The 15,747-nt window shown below is 37.4% G+C and overlaps 1 protein-coding gene across 2 annotated transcripts in view; it reads right to left on the reverse strand.

Moving 5' to 3' along the window:
* Nucleotides 1-10,034: 10,034 nt before the first annotated feature.
* DYNC2H1 (dynein cytoplasmic 2 heavy chain 1) overlaps nt 10,035-15,747 on the reverse strand; it is a 120,354-nt gene continuing 114,641 nt past the window's right edge. For both annotated transcript variants that reach the window (XM_015852271.2, XM_015852270.2), the window contains exons 88-89: nt 13,941-14,057; nt 10,035-10,652 (exon numbers count right to left, since the gene is read on the reverse strand). In XM_015852271.2, coding sequence (XP_015707757.1) covers nt 10,494-10,652; nt 13,941-14,057 — 276 coding nt within the window. In that variant the 3' untranslated portion in view covers nt 10,035-10,493. The remainder of the gene's footprint in view (nt 10,653-13,940; nt 14,058-15,747) is intronic.

Raw genomic sequence — 15,747 nt, forward strand, 5'->3', positions numbered from 1 at the left:
AGCTTTACTGGAATTAATTATATCGACATCACAAATACATGACAGGGTAATTCTGACTTGCCTGTAGCACTACAAATTTCACATCTCATCAGTTCACTCTCATAAGCAGCTTTGCACTAGGAAGAAACCTTCAGGTCTGTTTCTTGTCGCTTCGGGATCCACGCAGGAAGTTCAGTCAGGGTACTTTTATTCACATTAATTCTAGTCATTATGTTCTTCTGCTCCAAGTGATCCCATAGAAGCAGGTGTGATCCAGGCTATTGTTCTATATGAACTACAAGCATGTTCCTGTTCTAGTAAATATCAAGTAAGTAACTGTGATCCCCAGCTGATGTAAAATGCTACACCACCACTTCATCCCTCTTTCACCTATAAACCCCCATGTTTTATAGTTTAGCTCACAAACCATCTCCCACATTCTGCAAATCCTATAATCTACAGAATGATTGTTTTGACTCCATCAAAGAAACTTAAAGCTATTTTTCAATGTGGAGTAGTCCCACCTCTCCCAGCATCTCCTCACAAGAGAGGTGCTCCAGTTCACTCATCATCTCAGTTACTCTCTGTTGGATTCTTTTCAGTATCTCATGTCTATTAAACATGAGATGTAAGTAAAATAAAACAAAAATAAAAAATCAATGTTGGAATCTCTCTCAGCTTTTCTGTACCTAATACTGAAGTAAAGACTTCAAATTCATGTTCTGGTCTCCTCTCCAGTACTCCTTTTACACCTCAGTACCTCAATAACACAGAGTTCTTCTTGGCACACCTTCTGCATCAGATGTGTTCAGAACATTCATCTTTTATGCCATAAGTGAACACTTTCTCTGAATTGTTTTTGGCCTGCCCTGTTATGGTTTTAGATTTCATCCATCCATTTATTCTGTGAACTGCTTTGTTTCCCATTGACTTAACCCTGAACTTGTTGATAGCTTATGAAGCAGCAGTAAAACTGAAGGACTTGTAGGTCATTTGTGTATGGAGCATGAGGTGGAAAGAGCAGAGCAATATTACTTTCTGTGATTTATATACGTTGCTTGGAATCATGAACATGTAGCTACTTCACTACTCTTTTCTTTAGAGATAGAAGCACAGTATAACTCTTGGGTGGAAGGCACTTTGGAAAGTCCCCAGACTCAGGACCAGATCCAAAATCAGACCAGGTTGTTCAGCTTTTTATCCAGTCAAGTTTTCAAGGTTCGAGGGTGGTGTTTGCACAGATTCTCTGGGCAATCTGTGTCACTGCCTGACATCATGAAAGTATTCTTCCCTATTCAGACGTAACAACCTCTGTGTTCCTGCCATGGGCTGCTGAGTGGGCTCTGGCTGCACTGAAGGGTGAAAGAAGGTGAGGCAGTGGCACAGGATGCCCAGGGAGGTGGTGCAGTGTCATGGTTTTGTAACTTTTGCTATTGGTATTCCAGGTCATAACATCATGTGGAGCACGGAGAAGCAGAACTATGAGAGAGAACTATAAGCAGAACCAAAGGACCTCACGGTCGGAGAGGGAAACACGTCATGGAAGTGATGCTGGCTCTCTCTCTCTGACTGCCTGGCAGTGGGTGTGGGTGTGCTTCCAAGCTGTGGAGCCTTCCATTTCAAATAGGCTTCTCAGCCTTTAGAAACCTCTCTCTCTCTCTTATTTTACTTGATTTATTAGCCTCAATTTCAATTAGATTGTATTATATTGTGTTATCCTGCATTCCAGTATCATAGTTAGTAAAATAAGATTTCCTCCTTATATTTTTGCTATTGCTTTGTTTGTTTCCTAGCACCAAGCTCCCATCTCCCTAACCCTTCCTATTTTCCCTTCCTATTTTTGAGGTCAGGGGGCCCACGGGCCTACTGGCACTCCCCCTCCACTCCCACCATCACAGGCATAGATTGATCCAGATAACACCATGACCATCCCTGGAGGTGTTCAAGAAACCAGGAGATGTGGCAAGGTCAGTGGGCTTGGTGGGGATGGGGTGATGTTTAGACTAGGTGATCTCAGAGGTTTTTTTCCAGCCTTAACGATTCTATGATTCTTAAGAACTTGGACAGGGAGGTTGTCATATAATGTAGCTTAGTGGGTAAGTGCAGGTGTAACCCACATGATGTGAATGGGAGTGGAGGCTGTAATCTCCCATTTGCAGTTGCTGAAAATAAAGTTCCAAAAGCTCTAACGAAGCAGTCAAAACAGGATGTCAGCTACTCACTAGGATCCTTTTAATGTTTGAGGGGTGGCATGTAAATATTTCATGCTTTTATTTAAACCAAATTAAAAAATTCAATCATGGGTACTTCTTTTTAAGTGTGACTATCGAAAGTAGAAGTATCTTCCATAGGCAATTATCAGTGTGTTTGTGCTTCCCCTTTATTATGTAAGGCACAAAAACAATTATCACATTTACACACACACACACTTTTTCCTGCTGTTTATTTTTCATGGAACCCTAACAGAAAAAACCACAATCAACAGATAACTGGGATTATCTGTGAGGGAAGATCTTTCTTTAGTGCAAATATCCTTTTCATTGAGAACAAATTGTGGCACTTAACCTCAGATGCCAAAAGGAAAAGTGCAGTTTCTCTTGTTTGGCAGAACCTGGGGAGGATGCTGATTCAGAAAGACCAGTGAAGTACCTCCCAGAAAAAGAGCTTGTGTTAAAACTCCCTTATCCTCCACAAAGAGGAGAGAGAAAAAAACAGTGAGCAAGAAGAGAAAAGTAGAGATAGTCTTGTACTGCAACACAGTTTGCCCAGTGTTTTCATTTAAACTTCACTGTAAAGATAATAAATCACAGTAATCTTATGACAGGAGTGACTTTCACTCTTCCATGTGCATCCCTCTGCATCCCATCCTCCCTGTCTTTTCAGAAGATTATTTCCCAACGTTGATGTAACCATGAGTTTCTTCTTTCAGGGAACGTAGGTGAGATGTCTCAGTGTGTTACGTTTTGTTCAAAATGCTGAACAAATACTGTTTGTGAGCAGATGAAAATCAACTGTGCTCCTACAAGGGACTTCCATTTTCCCAGTGCCTAACATAATTCCTCTTAATTAAAGAAACTCAGATACATGTTTTCTTTGGAACGCTTTTAAAATGCTGAGAATTGAGCAAATATAGTCTGGCTTTCAAGTTCCTGTTTTCTGACTTGTCTTCTTATGATCTGCAGAAATTATTTAGTGCAGATGCTAATTTCCATGGAGTTACACAAGTTGCACCTTTAACAAAAGTCCTCCCTTCACAGTATCAATGGGCTATTTGCTGAATCTCCTTACTTTGTTGAAAGCGTGCTGGATTTCAAGCATCCTTTTAAATTCAAGTTCACTAAGATTTCTTATTTTTATTATGCTGCTTTGCTATGAAAATCACTAGGAAAATATTTCAAAGCGAACAGATAAACATAGAGTGGAGAAGGTGAGAAGAGACTGGTTCCATCTGTTTGACTTCTCTCATCAGAAGCCCCTCAGGCCTTCTCTTCTCCAGCCTAAACATTCCCAGCTCTTGCATCCTCTTCTCATGTCAGATTCTCTCGTTTCTCATTATGTTTGTGACCTTCCTCTAGACTCTCTCCAGTATTTCCACATCTCCCTGGTATTGGGCAGCCCAGCACTGAGCAAAGCACTCCAGGTGAGTCTCCCCAGGGCACAAGGGATAGGATAACCTCCCCACCTTGGCCTGCAGGCAATGCACTGCCTCAAAGAGACAAAGAAGCTGCTGGTCTTTCTTGCTACAAAGAGACAGGTCTCCTCACTGTTCCTTCTTGCTATGTGGATACTGAAGTCCTACAGAAATAGCTGCCAACAGACCAGAGTAGTTGGTCAGTGCCTTATTTATTTTCACAATCAAAGCATCCCTCAGTACTGAGAAATTCATGTGCTGAATCTCTTTTCTTACTGTACAAAGAACTGCATCACTACTAACTATAAGCATTTTCTAAGACATAGCTGCTTATTCTGCAGTGCTGATAAGAAATCTTCCTTTGGAACAGACTGTTGATGCAGTGCTATATATCCTATAAATTACCTTTTTCTTCTAACCCCCACCCCCCAACCTTTTCGGACTGTCTCTTAAGAGGGTCTATGCCACAGTACCATCTAGTGGCAGGCACTGACGACGACCATATCCATCATTAAAAAAAAAGCTCTAAGCTGTTGACATCTCTTAGCAATTTCAGTATAGAGATAATGTGAAGCTTTCTTTTTAGCTTGGAAATAATATCATAAAGGATAGAAGGAGAGTAAGTCACCCTGTCAGTGACTGAGTTAGACAGCTCTGATGATCAAATTACCTTCTGGTACACTTCATAAGCACAATTACTAATTACTTTCCCCAGAGATGATCTATTAAGACAGTTGCTTGCTGCTCTGAAAAGATGACTGAAAATAAGTGAATCTAATACTGGCCAAAGACACAAGGAACATCTCTAAGATGTGCTTTTACAGGACAACTTGACTCCTCCTGAGTTGCAAAGCTAGAAATACTTCTGACGTTCTCATTTAGAAACAGCTCTCAGAGGATTTGTATCTGATACTTATTGTAGGCATCCAGTTACTTCCATTTAGGTAACTTCCAGACTAGTATAAATGTTAGACAGTATCTTTACACCATACTCAAGTTACACGTGCTCTCAGTTTATCGATATATTGAACATGAACACAGTAATGAGATGGTTTGACAGCCAAAAGATTAGTAGCATTGTACATAACATGACTTAACACCCAAATTTACTGCACTGACCAGTCTCTTCAAATAACATCTTCATACCGTGCCAGTCTAGAATCAGACTGTGCAAAACTTTCATGGATGTTCTGTGTAAGTTGTTTGTATTACCGAATAAAATAACTTAAAAAGGAAGATGCATTTAATTGGTAGATAAAACCTCATGTAAGAACTATTTCTCAGGCAAACAGCATTCAATATTACCAGTAGCTATTGTCAGTGGTTATTAGAGTTGTCTCCTTCTTGGAGATCTTCCACAGGCACCTGGCCATGGTCCTAGACACTGCTATGGGTTCCCGCTGATGGAGCAGGGGTTGGGCCAGAGGGACCTAGAGGTCCCTTCCAACCACAACTTTTTCATGATTCTGTGGTTGTCATGAAGCTGCTTAAATAAGTAACATTTAATGAAATACATTAGTAAAAAGGCTTTCTATATCAAAGCTGCTGCTAGTGGGAGGGAGGGTGAGAGTGGAGGGTTTGGAGGTCAGGAGACTGAGGGGAGGAAAGTTCTGTCACTTCTTAGATATTTTACATAAAGATCATGAGATCTGGAATTAAGAAACTCAGATTTTCAAGAGAAGTGTTCCTTCAAGCATGTCAGCTGAGTTCTCCAATGTGCAGTTTTGGAGGCCAAAATGAAATGACAGCAGAGGAAGGGGAGCTGACTGATGCAGCCTCATGCATGGTAGTCCATGGACTACCATGGAGCTGAGACAAAGAAGGTTGGCCTCTCAAGTGGCAGTTTCCAAGAACATTACTTACCTATAAAGACTTCAAGCAGAGTCACGACGTTGTGTCCCTCAGAGGAGAACACAGCTGAAGGACTCAGAGTTGTTTTCCCAGCTGTGACTCAGGCTTTGTCTTCAGAGCCTTCCACACTTAGTTTCTCATTCATAGTGGTTGTTTCCAAAGGATTAAAAATATAGAAAATGATAAGGACTGAAAATAAAAATGGAAAGCTTCGTCTGAGAATTTCTAGCCCTAATCAAGCCAGTGTATTTTTAGTATGGTACCAGTATAACGGATACCTTATGTAAACCCACTTGCATTGATGAAAGATATTACATCAGCTAAAGATGCTGTATAACTGATGCTTTTGAACACAGAGTCCAGTTTTTTCTCCTGTCAGCTCTAACAATTATATAGTCAATTTAGGAGAAAATGATTCTTTTTTGAGCACTCTTCTCTAAAAGCTGAAAGAAAGAAAGAGGGGGAAAAGACCAGTTCAGATGCTCAGTTCTTGACATAACTTCCCTTCTGCAGCAGCTTTTACATTTCAGTGCAATTCCAAAAACATTCTGGAAAATGTCTTAAATCAATGCTACAGTTTAACTTTAGCACTGCAGCAGTTTAAGGTGTCCTGTCACAACCACAAGTCACTCGATGATAAATTTAGCATGCACGCCTTTTGCCAGGCCATCCACTTAAACTGTTTTTCCTGATTTAAAGCATTTCGTCTGGGAATTCAATAACCAATGTTGAGATGTACGGGCTGTGAAATGAATGACAAAAAACAGATATTTGTCATCTTTTATAGACAACAGAGTATTCGAAAGAAACTAAAATGTGTTTCTTGTTTCTGAAAAGCAGCCTATCACAAAAAACAACAAAGAAAGACTGCGGCTTGACTGTTCAACAAATGCGTTCTGTTAGGGAACACAGCATGCCCCGTGACAGTATCCTTGCTGTTAACTTGCTAAGTGCACCAAACAGCTTGTCTTCTGACAGATGACAGCACCGCGACTTGACACATACTTGACTGCTATGAAGTGTAAAAGGAGAAAACAGTTTCTTTTCAAATATAAGAGAAATGCTTCTGTTAAGAAAAAGAAAAACAAATATTTATTTTGAAGACGACATTACAGAAAAATCTCCATTATTTTCAAAGGGTTTTTATGGTTTATTCATTTTGCATTTCATAACTTTGTTTCCTAATGATAGCAATTTGCACTTGCTCAAGATGCGCCTCCATTTCAGGTCTTCAAAAGAGATTGCTTACAGAGCGGTAATTTGTGTTAGCTCAGATCTCTCTGTTTCAGACTTACAAGTTCTTGTACCCTTGAAACTGAAAAGCAGAACAGTCTGGTGGAAACACGGGTGAGATCATGAAGGCATTTCTGATGTTTTTATTTCTGATGTTTCCTGACTCCTACTGGCCTATGCTTGTGATTCAGCTGCACAGGGATAGTCATACACATTCTACAGTTCTGTCTTTTACTACAAGAATACCATCCTTCTCACACTGTAGTTGTATCTGAATTATCTTTCATTCATATTACAACATCATGTAGAAAATATCGTAATCATACAATGTGTGTGGACAATAAAACTAAAACACACATAAATAATCTCTCTTATTTTTTCTTTTTTTTTTTCTTTTTTTTTCTCCTTGGGTCACTTGGGATACTTCCAAAACATCAGGATTCCATTTAGAATCCTGAGAATGAAAGATTAATAAATCAGTCAAACCTACTGCTTATTGCACTGTAGCTATAACATATAGATCTAAATATTTAGTGATGGTAATATTAGAAATGTACTAGATTTCAAGCTGCCAGATTAGCTTGAGGCTTACTTAAGTGAGAAGGACTCAGAGTAGAAGCCCATAGATAGTCTGGATAATGCAGAAGGGTTCTAAAACAAGGGGTAGAACAATCAAAAGGAGATTCAATCAAGCAGACTAATGGTTCTTTCTGCTCACATTAAGGAGGCTCACTGACAGAAAGGCAGCAACAGCTGTCTCTGAAAATTCTTGGTGTGAGCTGAGAAACACTCTGCAGTTCTAAACCTTTCACAGAGGATATTTGTCGATACAGCAGGAAATGAAATGGCTGTTCTAAGGAGTTCGGATACAAGCCAGTTTCTGACAAGAAATACAATCGGTTCCTGATCCTGAAATACAAGAGAAGATAGTGTGGTATGTATGCAGGAGCCTCTCTTCTATCTGCTTTATGTCACAAAGTCAATATCTGTATATTAATAGTATCAGTAAAGGCTTCCTGACTAAATATATATAACAAGGAGACTTGAAGCCAGACTACTGTTATACCTGGCAGGGTAGAATGCATCAGTGAAACCTGCAAAACAGGAACAAGCAAATAAATGAAAAACCTTAATCCTCACAATATCATACTAACATTTTTCTTTCGGTGTTTCTACATCTCATTACAATAAATTTTCTTTCCTACAATACAAAGGAGTGGTTGTAGGAAACTAAGTGTAGCACCTACTGTATATTTTTGCTCTCTATTCCCTCTGCAATACAGGTTAAAATACTGACTTTTATTTCCCAGACATCTTCGCCCTGTGTTAGTTATCTGAATAGCTGTGTGTCATCATCTGTCCAAAAAATGAGAAGCTGGAACTAGTAGGAGCAAATACGTCCTCAGCTTATGGAAATATGAAACCTCAAATCCACTCTGCTTAAAGGAAATGTGTGTCAGTGCTCAGTCGAATTAGAGAGCTCTCTTAGTTTCTTGTAGCATCAGAATAGTGTAATTACTGTGTTCAACATACATCTTATATACCATTCACTTACAAGCAAGACATTCCTGTTCCTCTAACAGTTCCTCTAATCAGTTAATTGGTCCCAGCTTCTCCCAGACAACAGTGATAAAGGATGAAAGGTTTCTTAAGAGTAACAGGATTAACAGTGCATATCAATGGAACCTCGTGTCTACATTTAGACTCAAACAGACACTGCTTGCTCTTCATCTCACACTCTGGTCTTCCAGGGTTTCACAGTGTTAAGTTCTACCAAAAAATCTGATAAGCTCTTTGGTGTCTTGCTCACAGTTACATCTTCCCCCACAAATATGGTGGATCCAAACCAGAGGGACAAAAGGTGATCTTTACAGGTAACTAAGAGAACTGAAAGCACAGCTTCTCCCAGTAAAAGTTGTTTCCTCTTGTAGTGATGCTCTACCACGAGAAATTGGTATGACAGGGTTTCTGGGCAGGCACACCACCTTCTGTTGGAACACTCGTCATTGTCTTCCAAAATTTTCTTCACAAGCATTTTCTAAATTTGCTACATTTTTATTCGTCAGATTGGATTCATGTGGATAAAGGAAGAAACTATCTGAAAAACTGCAATTTCTGTTGTTAAACTGCATTCAATTTTTAGAATGTATGAGCTCTTGTAACAGATTATTTTTGAATGTATTTTTATGAGCTGAATTAAAATTAACAATTTTTCAAATAGGAGAAAAAAGATCAAGCTTAAGAGAACGACAGAATGAAAAAGAGAAAAGACTTTCTCCAGGAAGATAACCTAGAGATGCGGCCAACTGTTCTGCCACCATCCATCTCTCTCCTTCAGACCATCAATGAAAATACAATGCAAGTGAAATACAGTTTTATTTGAATGCTACCTCAAACTAAAACACAAAATCTACTAGAGGTATCAGAGCCAAGATGACTATTTCCTTTTCTATGAAAAATAATAAAGTGCTTTCATCTTAGTATCTTTAAAAAGTGTTTCACAATGTCAGTCTGTAACCGTAGCTAAAAATTCTACACTTTCCATTCTTAGGTTGAGACTTTTCCTACTGCAGTTTGGACTTCCTGCTTCTTCTGGGATTTTGTCAATCATAGACATTATAGAACCACAGAATGGCCTGGGTTGAAAAGGACCACAATGATCATCTGGTTTCAACCCCCCCTGCTATGTACAGGGTCGCCAACCACCAGACCAGGCTGCCCAGAGCCACATCCAGCCTGGCCTCGAATGCCTCCAGGGATGGGGCATCCACAGCCTCCTTGGGCAACCTGTTCCAGAGTGTCACCACTCTCTGTGTGAAAAATTTCCTTCTAATATCTAGCCTAAACCTCCTGTCTTAGTTTAAAACCATTCCCCTTGTAAAGGGACTAAGGGTACAACAATGTTATGGTAGCAGCCTGTGATAAATCCTTAAGCAATAAAATCAAGGTCAACTATCCTGAACTAAAATCAAAACTCCCCAGATAGCTCACATCAGAAATAAAGAACATGATTATATCTTTCTGTTAACCACCTAGCAACGGAGTGAAAACCTCTCTTGATGGCCTAAGAAATTATTTGTCTAACTTGTATTATGTACACATTCTAATTGGAACACAGTACTGCTTCCTAAAATGCTTTTTTTTTTTTTTTATTAACTTCTAGAAAACAACTACAATGGTGGTCTAACTGGATTTGTAACTCCACATGAAATTTATGAAGCTCTCACTATTTATTGCCAATACAAAAAAAAAGTAATTTCAAGAAAAAACAACATTAAAACAGACTAAAACATCTTGACTTTTATGTTCAAGTAAAACATTCAATTTAAATGACAACAGGTAAGTTTTATCATTTTATTTTACTAAATAAATGTGATTTCAGAGTCATAACAGTTACTTACGAGTAGTAGCAGTTCAAAAAGTATAATGAAAAAATCTGTTAAAAAAATACACTGGCTTTGCATTCATATTTGATACTTATAGGCTCGCACTGGGAAAAACAGTGCAGATTGCAATAGAGAAAGAAATAGATTGTGTTACATTCCAGAGAAAGAATAACTCAAAGTAACAGTTTGCTATACATTGCTGCATTAACTCCTCTCTATCTTTGCGGAACATGGCAGAAGTTCCACTTAAGTAGAATTAATTTTAGATAGTTTAAAAAAAAAAAAAAAAAGTATTTATATGCCACTGCTTTAAAAATATATGAGCAATGAAACTGAAGGGCTCTTCTAACAAGGAACAAATGAAGTGTTTAAATGGTTCTGAAATTCAGCCGTTAATTTAATGCATTCTCAGATTACTGATTTTTTAAAAACAGAGCAGCTCCACATTGAATCCACTGGTTCTGGTTTCCTCCACAAGGTACATCGATATTTGTCACCACTCGGTCTCTCTCCATGCTGGTATAGACTGGCAGAGATATGCATTCTTCTGGAGAATATGGACCATATGCATCCTGTCAATAAAATGGCACTTAGTTATCACTCAGACAACATAACACATGAAAAGAGCAATTTCCTGAGTCATGGTATCCAAAACTGGATCCTAAGATAAGGTCTGGACTTTGCTGCTACGCTGGTAATGCTGCTCCAGCTGTGATCTGCTCCTGAGCTACCTGCAAGTGGGATAAATTCTTTTGGTACTAACAGTGACAACAGTTGCATCTTGTGGACCTTGGGCGTCATTTCCTCACAGGGTTTTGCATAAGTCAATGGAGTTCTGTATGATTACAGAACTCAGCTTAAAGATGGACTAGACATTCTACAGCATGTAATTCATGTTTCATCATGAGATAATACTGAGTAATTCAGAACTTGATTCATTTGAGATACTATAAGTATGTTTCTCTTCACACTCAAAATCTCCCTTCCTGTCAACAGGAAGCTCTCAAAGGTTTTCAAGAATCAAGCAACAAAGCAGCAGCATATGTGTCTTAAAGGAATTTTAAGAAAGCTTTTTCTTTATGCAAATCACATCTAAGGCAAGTTAGTGAAGCTCCCTCACTAGAATACAGCTAAAAGCAGAAAAAGCAGACGTATCAACAATAACTGTTCGAAGCACTTTGCCTTGCATGTTGTTAAGAGAGTTTTGCTGTTCCTTTTTGAAAATCAAGTTCCCTTGTCTTTAGAACACCAGTGTTTAAATCCATGCAGAAGGTGTGAGCTCTGCAAGAGTTAGATATAAGAACTTAATACTCAGAAGTTCATAAAGAGAACTCAGTTGTTCTCAGAAGGATTACACTTAACGCATTTGTCACTTGGTTAAGACCACTGAGGAAGACAAAAATGCTGGCAAATTTGAGAGTAAAACATCAATCAATGCTCTTCAAGTACAGCCAAAGATAAGAAGCCCAAAGTTGGCAAATTTCCCTTCAAAGACCTCTTTGTACACTTTTTTTGTGTGTGTGTTGAAATAACTGTTCACACACCGTTCTCAATCCCACTGATGTTTCACAGAATCACATTACTTGAGGGTTAAAGCCATTCTGTTACAGTCTTTTTGAACCACAAATCCTTATGACCTTCCCTTACACGCATTCCATTTTTCTTTGTCTCCTCTGCCTCACACACAGTTCTATCCCCTTCAGCAATACCCTTTACAGTTCAGGATTCTTCTACGAATTAGAACCAGAAAGTGCTTTCACAGTTTAATAACTACTATGTTAAGAGTTTAAAACACCCCATTATGAGAATTTTGAGCCTTGTTAAGGGAAGGTAACTCTGGATAAATCCTACAGAAGGTAATTTTTTTTTTTTTTAATTTATTTTTTTCCAGAAAGTACATTTTTTGGTTGAAAATGACCTAAAAGATTTGCATTATAAACATACAGATTTTTGTTAACTAGAGAAATATTTATGTGGGGGAAAAAAATCGCAAATTCAACCCCAAAGAATTATAATATAATATTCTACTGCACATACTGCTCTCCTACAGAGAAGATAATGAGATCAGGGAAAGTGCAGAATATCCCAGGTCTACCTTGGCTTCTGTTTGAAAACATGGCGTTTGATTATGGTCAACTCCTACAGCGAAGCCTAAACTAAAACAACAGAAGGGCAGGGAATTCGGAAATATTTTCCTTCCTATTCAATTGAAGTATGGAACACATTGGAAATGTTTTAATTCACTGATTATTGAACTACCACACTCTGTACAGAGAAATGTCTCTGCTGATGTCACATAATATCTTTGAAGTTTAAAGAACACAGGCTGTCATTCAGAACTTTAATAATCTGTTTTAACTTGAAAAGAAGCTAAATGCTTTTTTAAAAAAGAGATGGGCTCACTTATAATCCTTATCTTCAGTGTGCAAAAGATAAACATTTGATGTAACCATTTAAAATAATGTAGATTCATGCTCTCTTCCTCCTGTCATTGAGTTCATATATTAAGACGTGTGAACATTTTTTATTTATTCCACGTACCACCAATTTTGAGTAAATCAGAAATCTATTTCTTTCTCTGAAGCCAACAAACATTTGTAAACTACCAAAGAAAGGACTCATCTATCACTGATCAACAGATTCTGGTGTTGTTGTTGTTTGGTTCAGTTTCTAATTTCCAGTATCTTCTTTCCTATCAAAGCTGGAAGCAGTAATACAGACACTGGCTGGTATCTACTTGTCTGTCTAAATCTAGATGATTATATTTCCAATGCTGTGCTATAATAAAAGGATTTGTTTACAGACTTAGAAATGACATTGAGAACTAAAAAAATTTTGGGATACAGCACTGTGTTAGCAAAGGAGCACCTTGGGTAATATCCATCACAAGGTACTATAAACTTCATCATAACCATAATTTATTATAATTACTATATAATTCTAACTGAGAAGTCAACTACTTGAGTCCAGTGAATTTTTTTCTTTAACATTCTTCAAACCAAACCCAATCTTCCTGCCTAACGAAATTCATCCCAGCTACTTCCTGATGGGATGAATTTCCTTTAGTGCCAACCTTTTAATGAGACCACAGAAGGAGATGAAGTAACAAAATCATACTAGGCAATTAATTTTTAGATAGCCATTGTATTGTGGGTGGAATTTCCTCCTTGGAGATCTTTTAGAGGCACCTGGATGTGGCCCTGGGCACCCTGCTCTGCGTGTCCCTGTCGGGGACAGTTTCCTATCATGTATCTATATGAATTTGTAATGCCACACATCCTCGAGGAAAATCTGTGTAACCTTTTCATTCATTTTTCAGGTATCTCTAGTATAATTGGAGAGTGGAAGTCATAACTGGTTTTACTGTTTGAATAACTTCATTTTCATCTCCAAGTGTTGGGGAAGGGTTTTCTTTGCTTACAGATAGCACCATGTTATCTGTCTTCTTACTGCTGTTACATTTTCATCTAGTGTTTAAAAGTTAAAAAAATATCACTCTAGGAATGAACTCCCAAACTCAAGTACACACTTGGGCAATACATTTTTGGAAATACTTACATTACTTTAAAAGAGAAGAAAAAAAGTATAACTGAAATAAAGCCCTTGTCTTAATGTAAACAATAAACAATAAAAAACAAAAAAAACAAATAAACAAATCCACAAAAGGGATAAATAAGATACTTTGTTTTATACACAATAATTTTTAATAATTAAAGATTAAAACAAACAAACAAACAAACATACAAAAAAAAAATCACCAAGGGAAAAGCAAGTCAGCAACATCATACTGAAAAGCTACAACATAGATAAAAAGTCAAATTATGGGTCTTGAAAGTTTAAGGCTTTTAATAATTTAGTACCTGTGGAATCCAGGCCATGTAACAAGGGAGAACAGATGACACACTGGGAGAGTCATGCAGATTTTCTGAAAGTCTGCTTCCATCAAAACTGCAGCCTTCCAGTAGTAAGCCAGTGATCTGCCATGGAGATACGCAATATTGAAACATTCTGAAGACTTGAAATGTTAGAAATACTTATATTATACTTTGACAAATAACATTCCTTTTTACTGTGACCAAGTTTTTAAGTAACAGTGAATAGGAAACAAGATTTAAAAGAACAACTTTTTTTTTTTTTTTGTTTTCTTTCAAAGAACTGAATTCACAATTACACCATTTCTAGAGAAGCAAATATCAATTATACTGATATAATATCAGAGAAAATGTTATTTAGCACAACTCAACATTTCTTAGTTAAAGTGCTAATTGGAAAAAAATAAGTAAGAACCACATACATACTTATATAAATAACTTCACAATGCTTTAAATTTAACACTTCAAGTGCTAACTTTTAATAAACCAGTACTGTCAGACTCTGAAAAAAAAAACCTTTTTTTTTTTGTTGTTTCTTTTAATTGAAGTCCTGAATGACTTAACAACAATATCGACCTTGTATGTCTTCCACAAGTAAAATTCAGTATCTGCTGACCATTTTGCCGGTACAATTAATAATGGTTTACCAGTAAAAATGGTAATAGTAGTCAATATGGCCTGCTGAAGTGGTAAATTTAATGTTAGTAATAATAAAATTTAACTCAATAACAACTTCCATACAGCTTTTCAAAAGGCTACCTCTGAAACTGGAGCACGCGTCTAATGGAACAATGTGAAAATCATCTATCTGCTCTACTATCATATTAAATTATGATCGCATTACTACTACTATTGTATTAACTATAACAAACTGAGGCAGGAGTTAATGAAATACCAAAGCACTAAGTGCTGGAACTAGGCAATGTTGGAAAATGTTATTGGAAACTGGATGAGCAACTGCATAACCAAAACATCAGACAAGAAATGAAGAAAACAACCATTTTCTAATCCACTCTTAATGGATACTTAATAATAACCTATGTACATTTCAGTACCACTTTTTCTATCTTGCACAGAAGAAAATACCATAAAAGGCACAAAAGGAAATAAGTCTTATTAATGGTCATACTGATGCTTTGCCACAGACTACCTTCTGCTCCCTGTTTTTAACCTTTATACTTAAGGCTTCACTTTGTTATACACACAGGTCCTGTCACACACACTTTATCCCACCACATTTCTGAAACCTTTTAAACCTCTTGTTTATCCTTGTCATAAAAATATTAGAAAGATTCATATCTTGTTTTTCCTTTTGCTCTTTCCACTCTCTGCAGGCAGTTTTGTTGTGGAGTTGGATGTTTGAAACAGTTATTGAGGGAAAACTGGTCTGACAAAGAGCTTTTAAAATGTACTGCTGCGTGTTGAAAGGTCTGGCCAACCTGAATGTTTCTAAAAGACAGTTCTATAGAAGTGGGTCACCTATTGACAGGTGACCCTGTCAATTTCTACAGCACATAGGTTTTTTCTTTTGATATTTGTACTTCCTTTGACACTGTATTTATGTAAAATAAAATCAACCGAACTTCTGGAAAATGTCAACCAATCACAGGATCTCCTTTGAAGATGGAGACCAAAACTTTGATTCAGTATTAAAAACCACTGAAAAATACATCCTACTGGAACAATGCACTTTCAGATAGTGGTTGGAAATACACCCATAGTCCTATTCTCTTTTCTACAATAAATATTACAGAGAAATTACAACTACTATGAACTACGCATTACATGAAATTTA

Source organism: Coturnix japonica, chromosome 1 (assembly GCF_001577835.2).
Source record: "Coturnix japonica isolate 7356 chromosome 1, Coturnix japonica 2.1, whole genome shotgun sequence".
Classification (NCBI taxonomy): domain Eukaryota; kingdom Metazoa; phylum Chordata; class Aves; order Galliformes; family Phasianidae; genus Coturnix; species Coturnix japonica.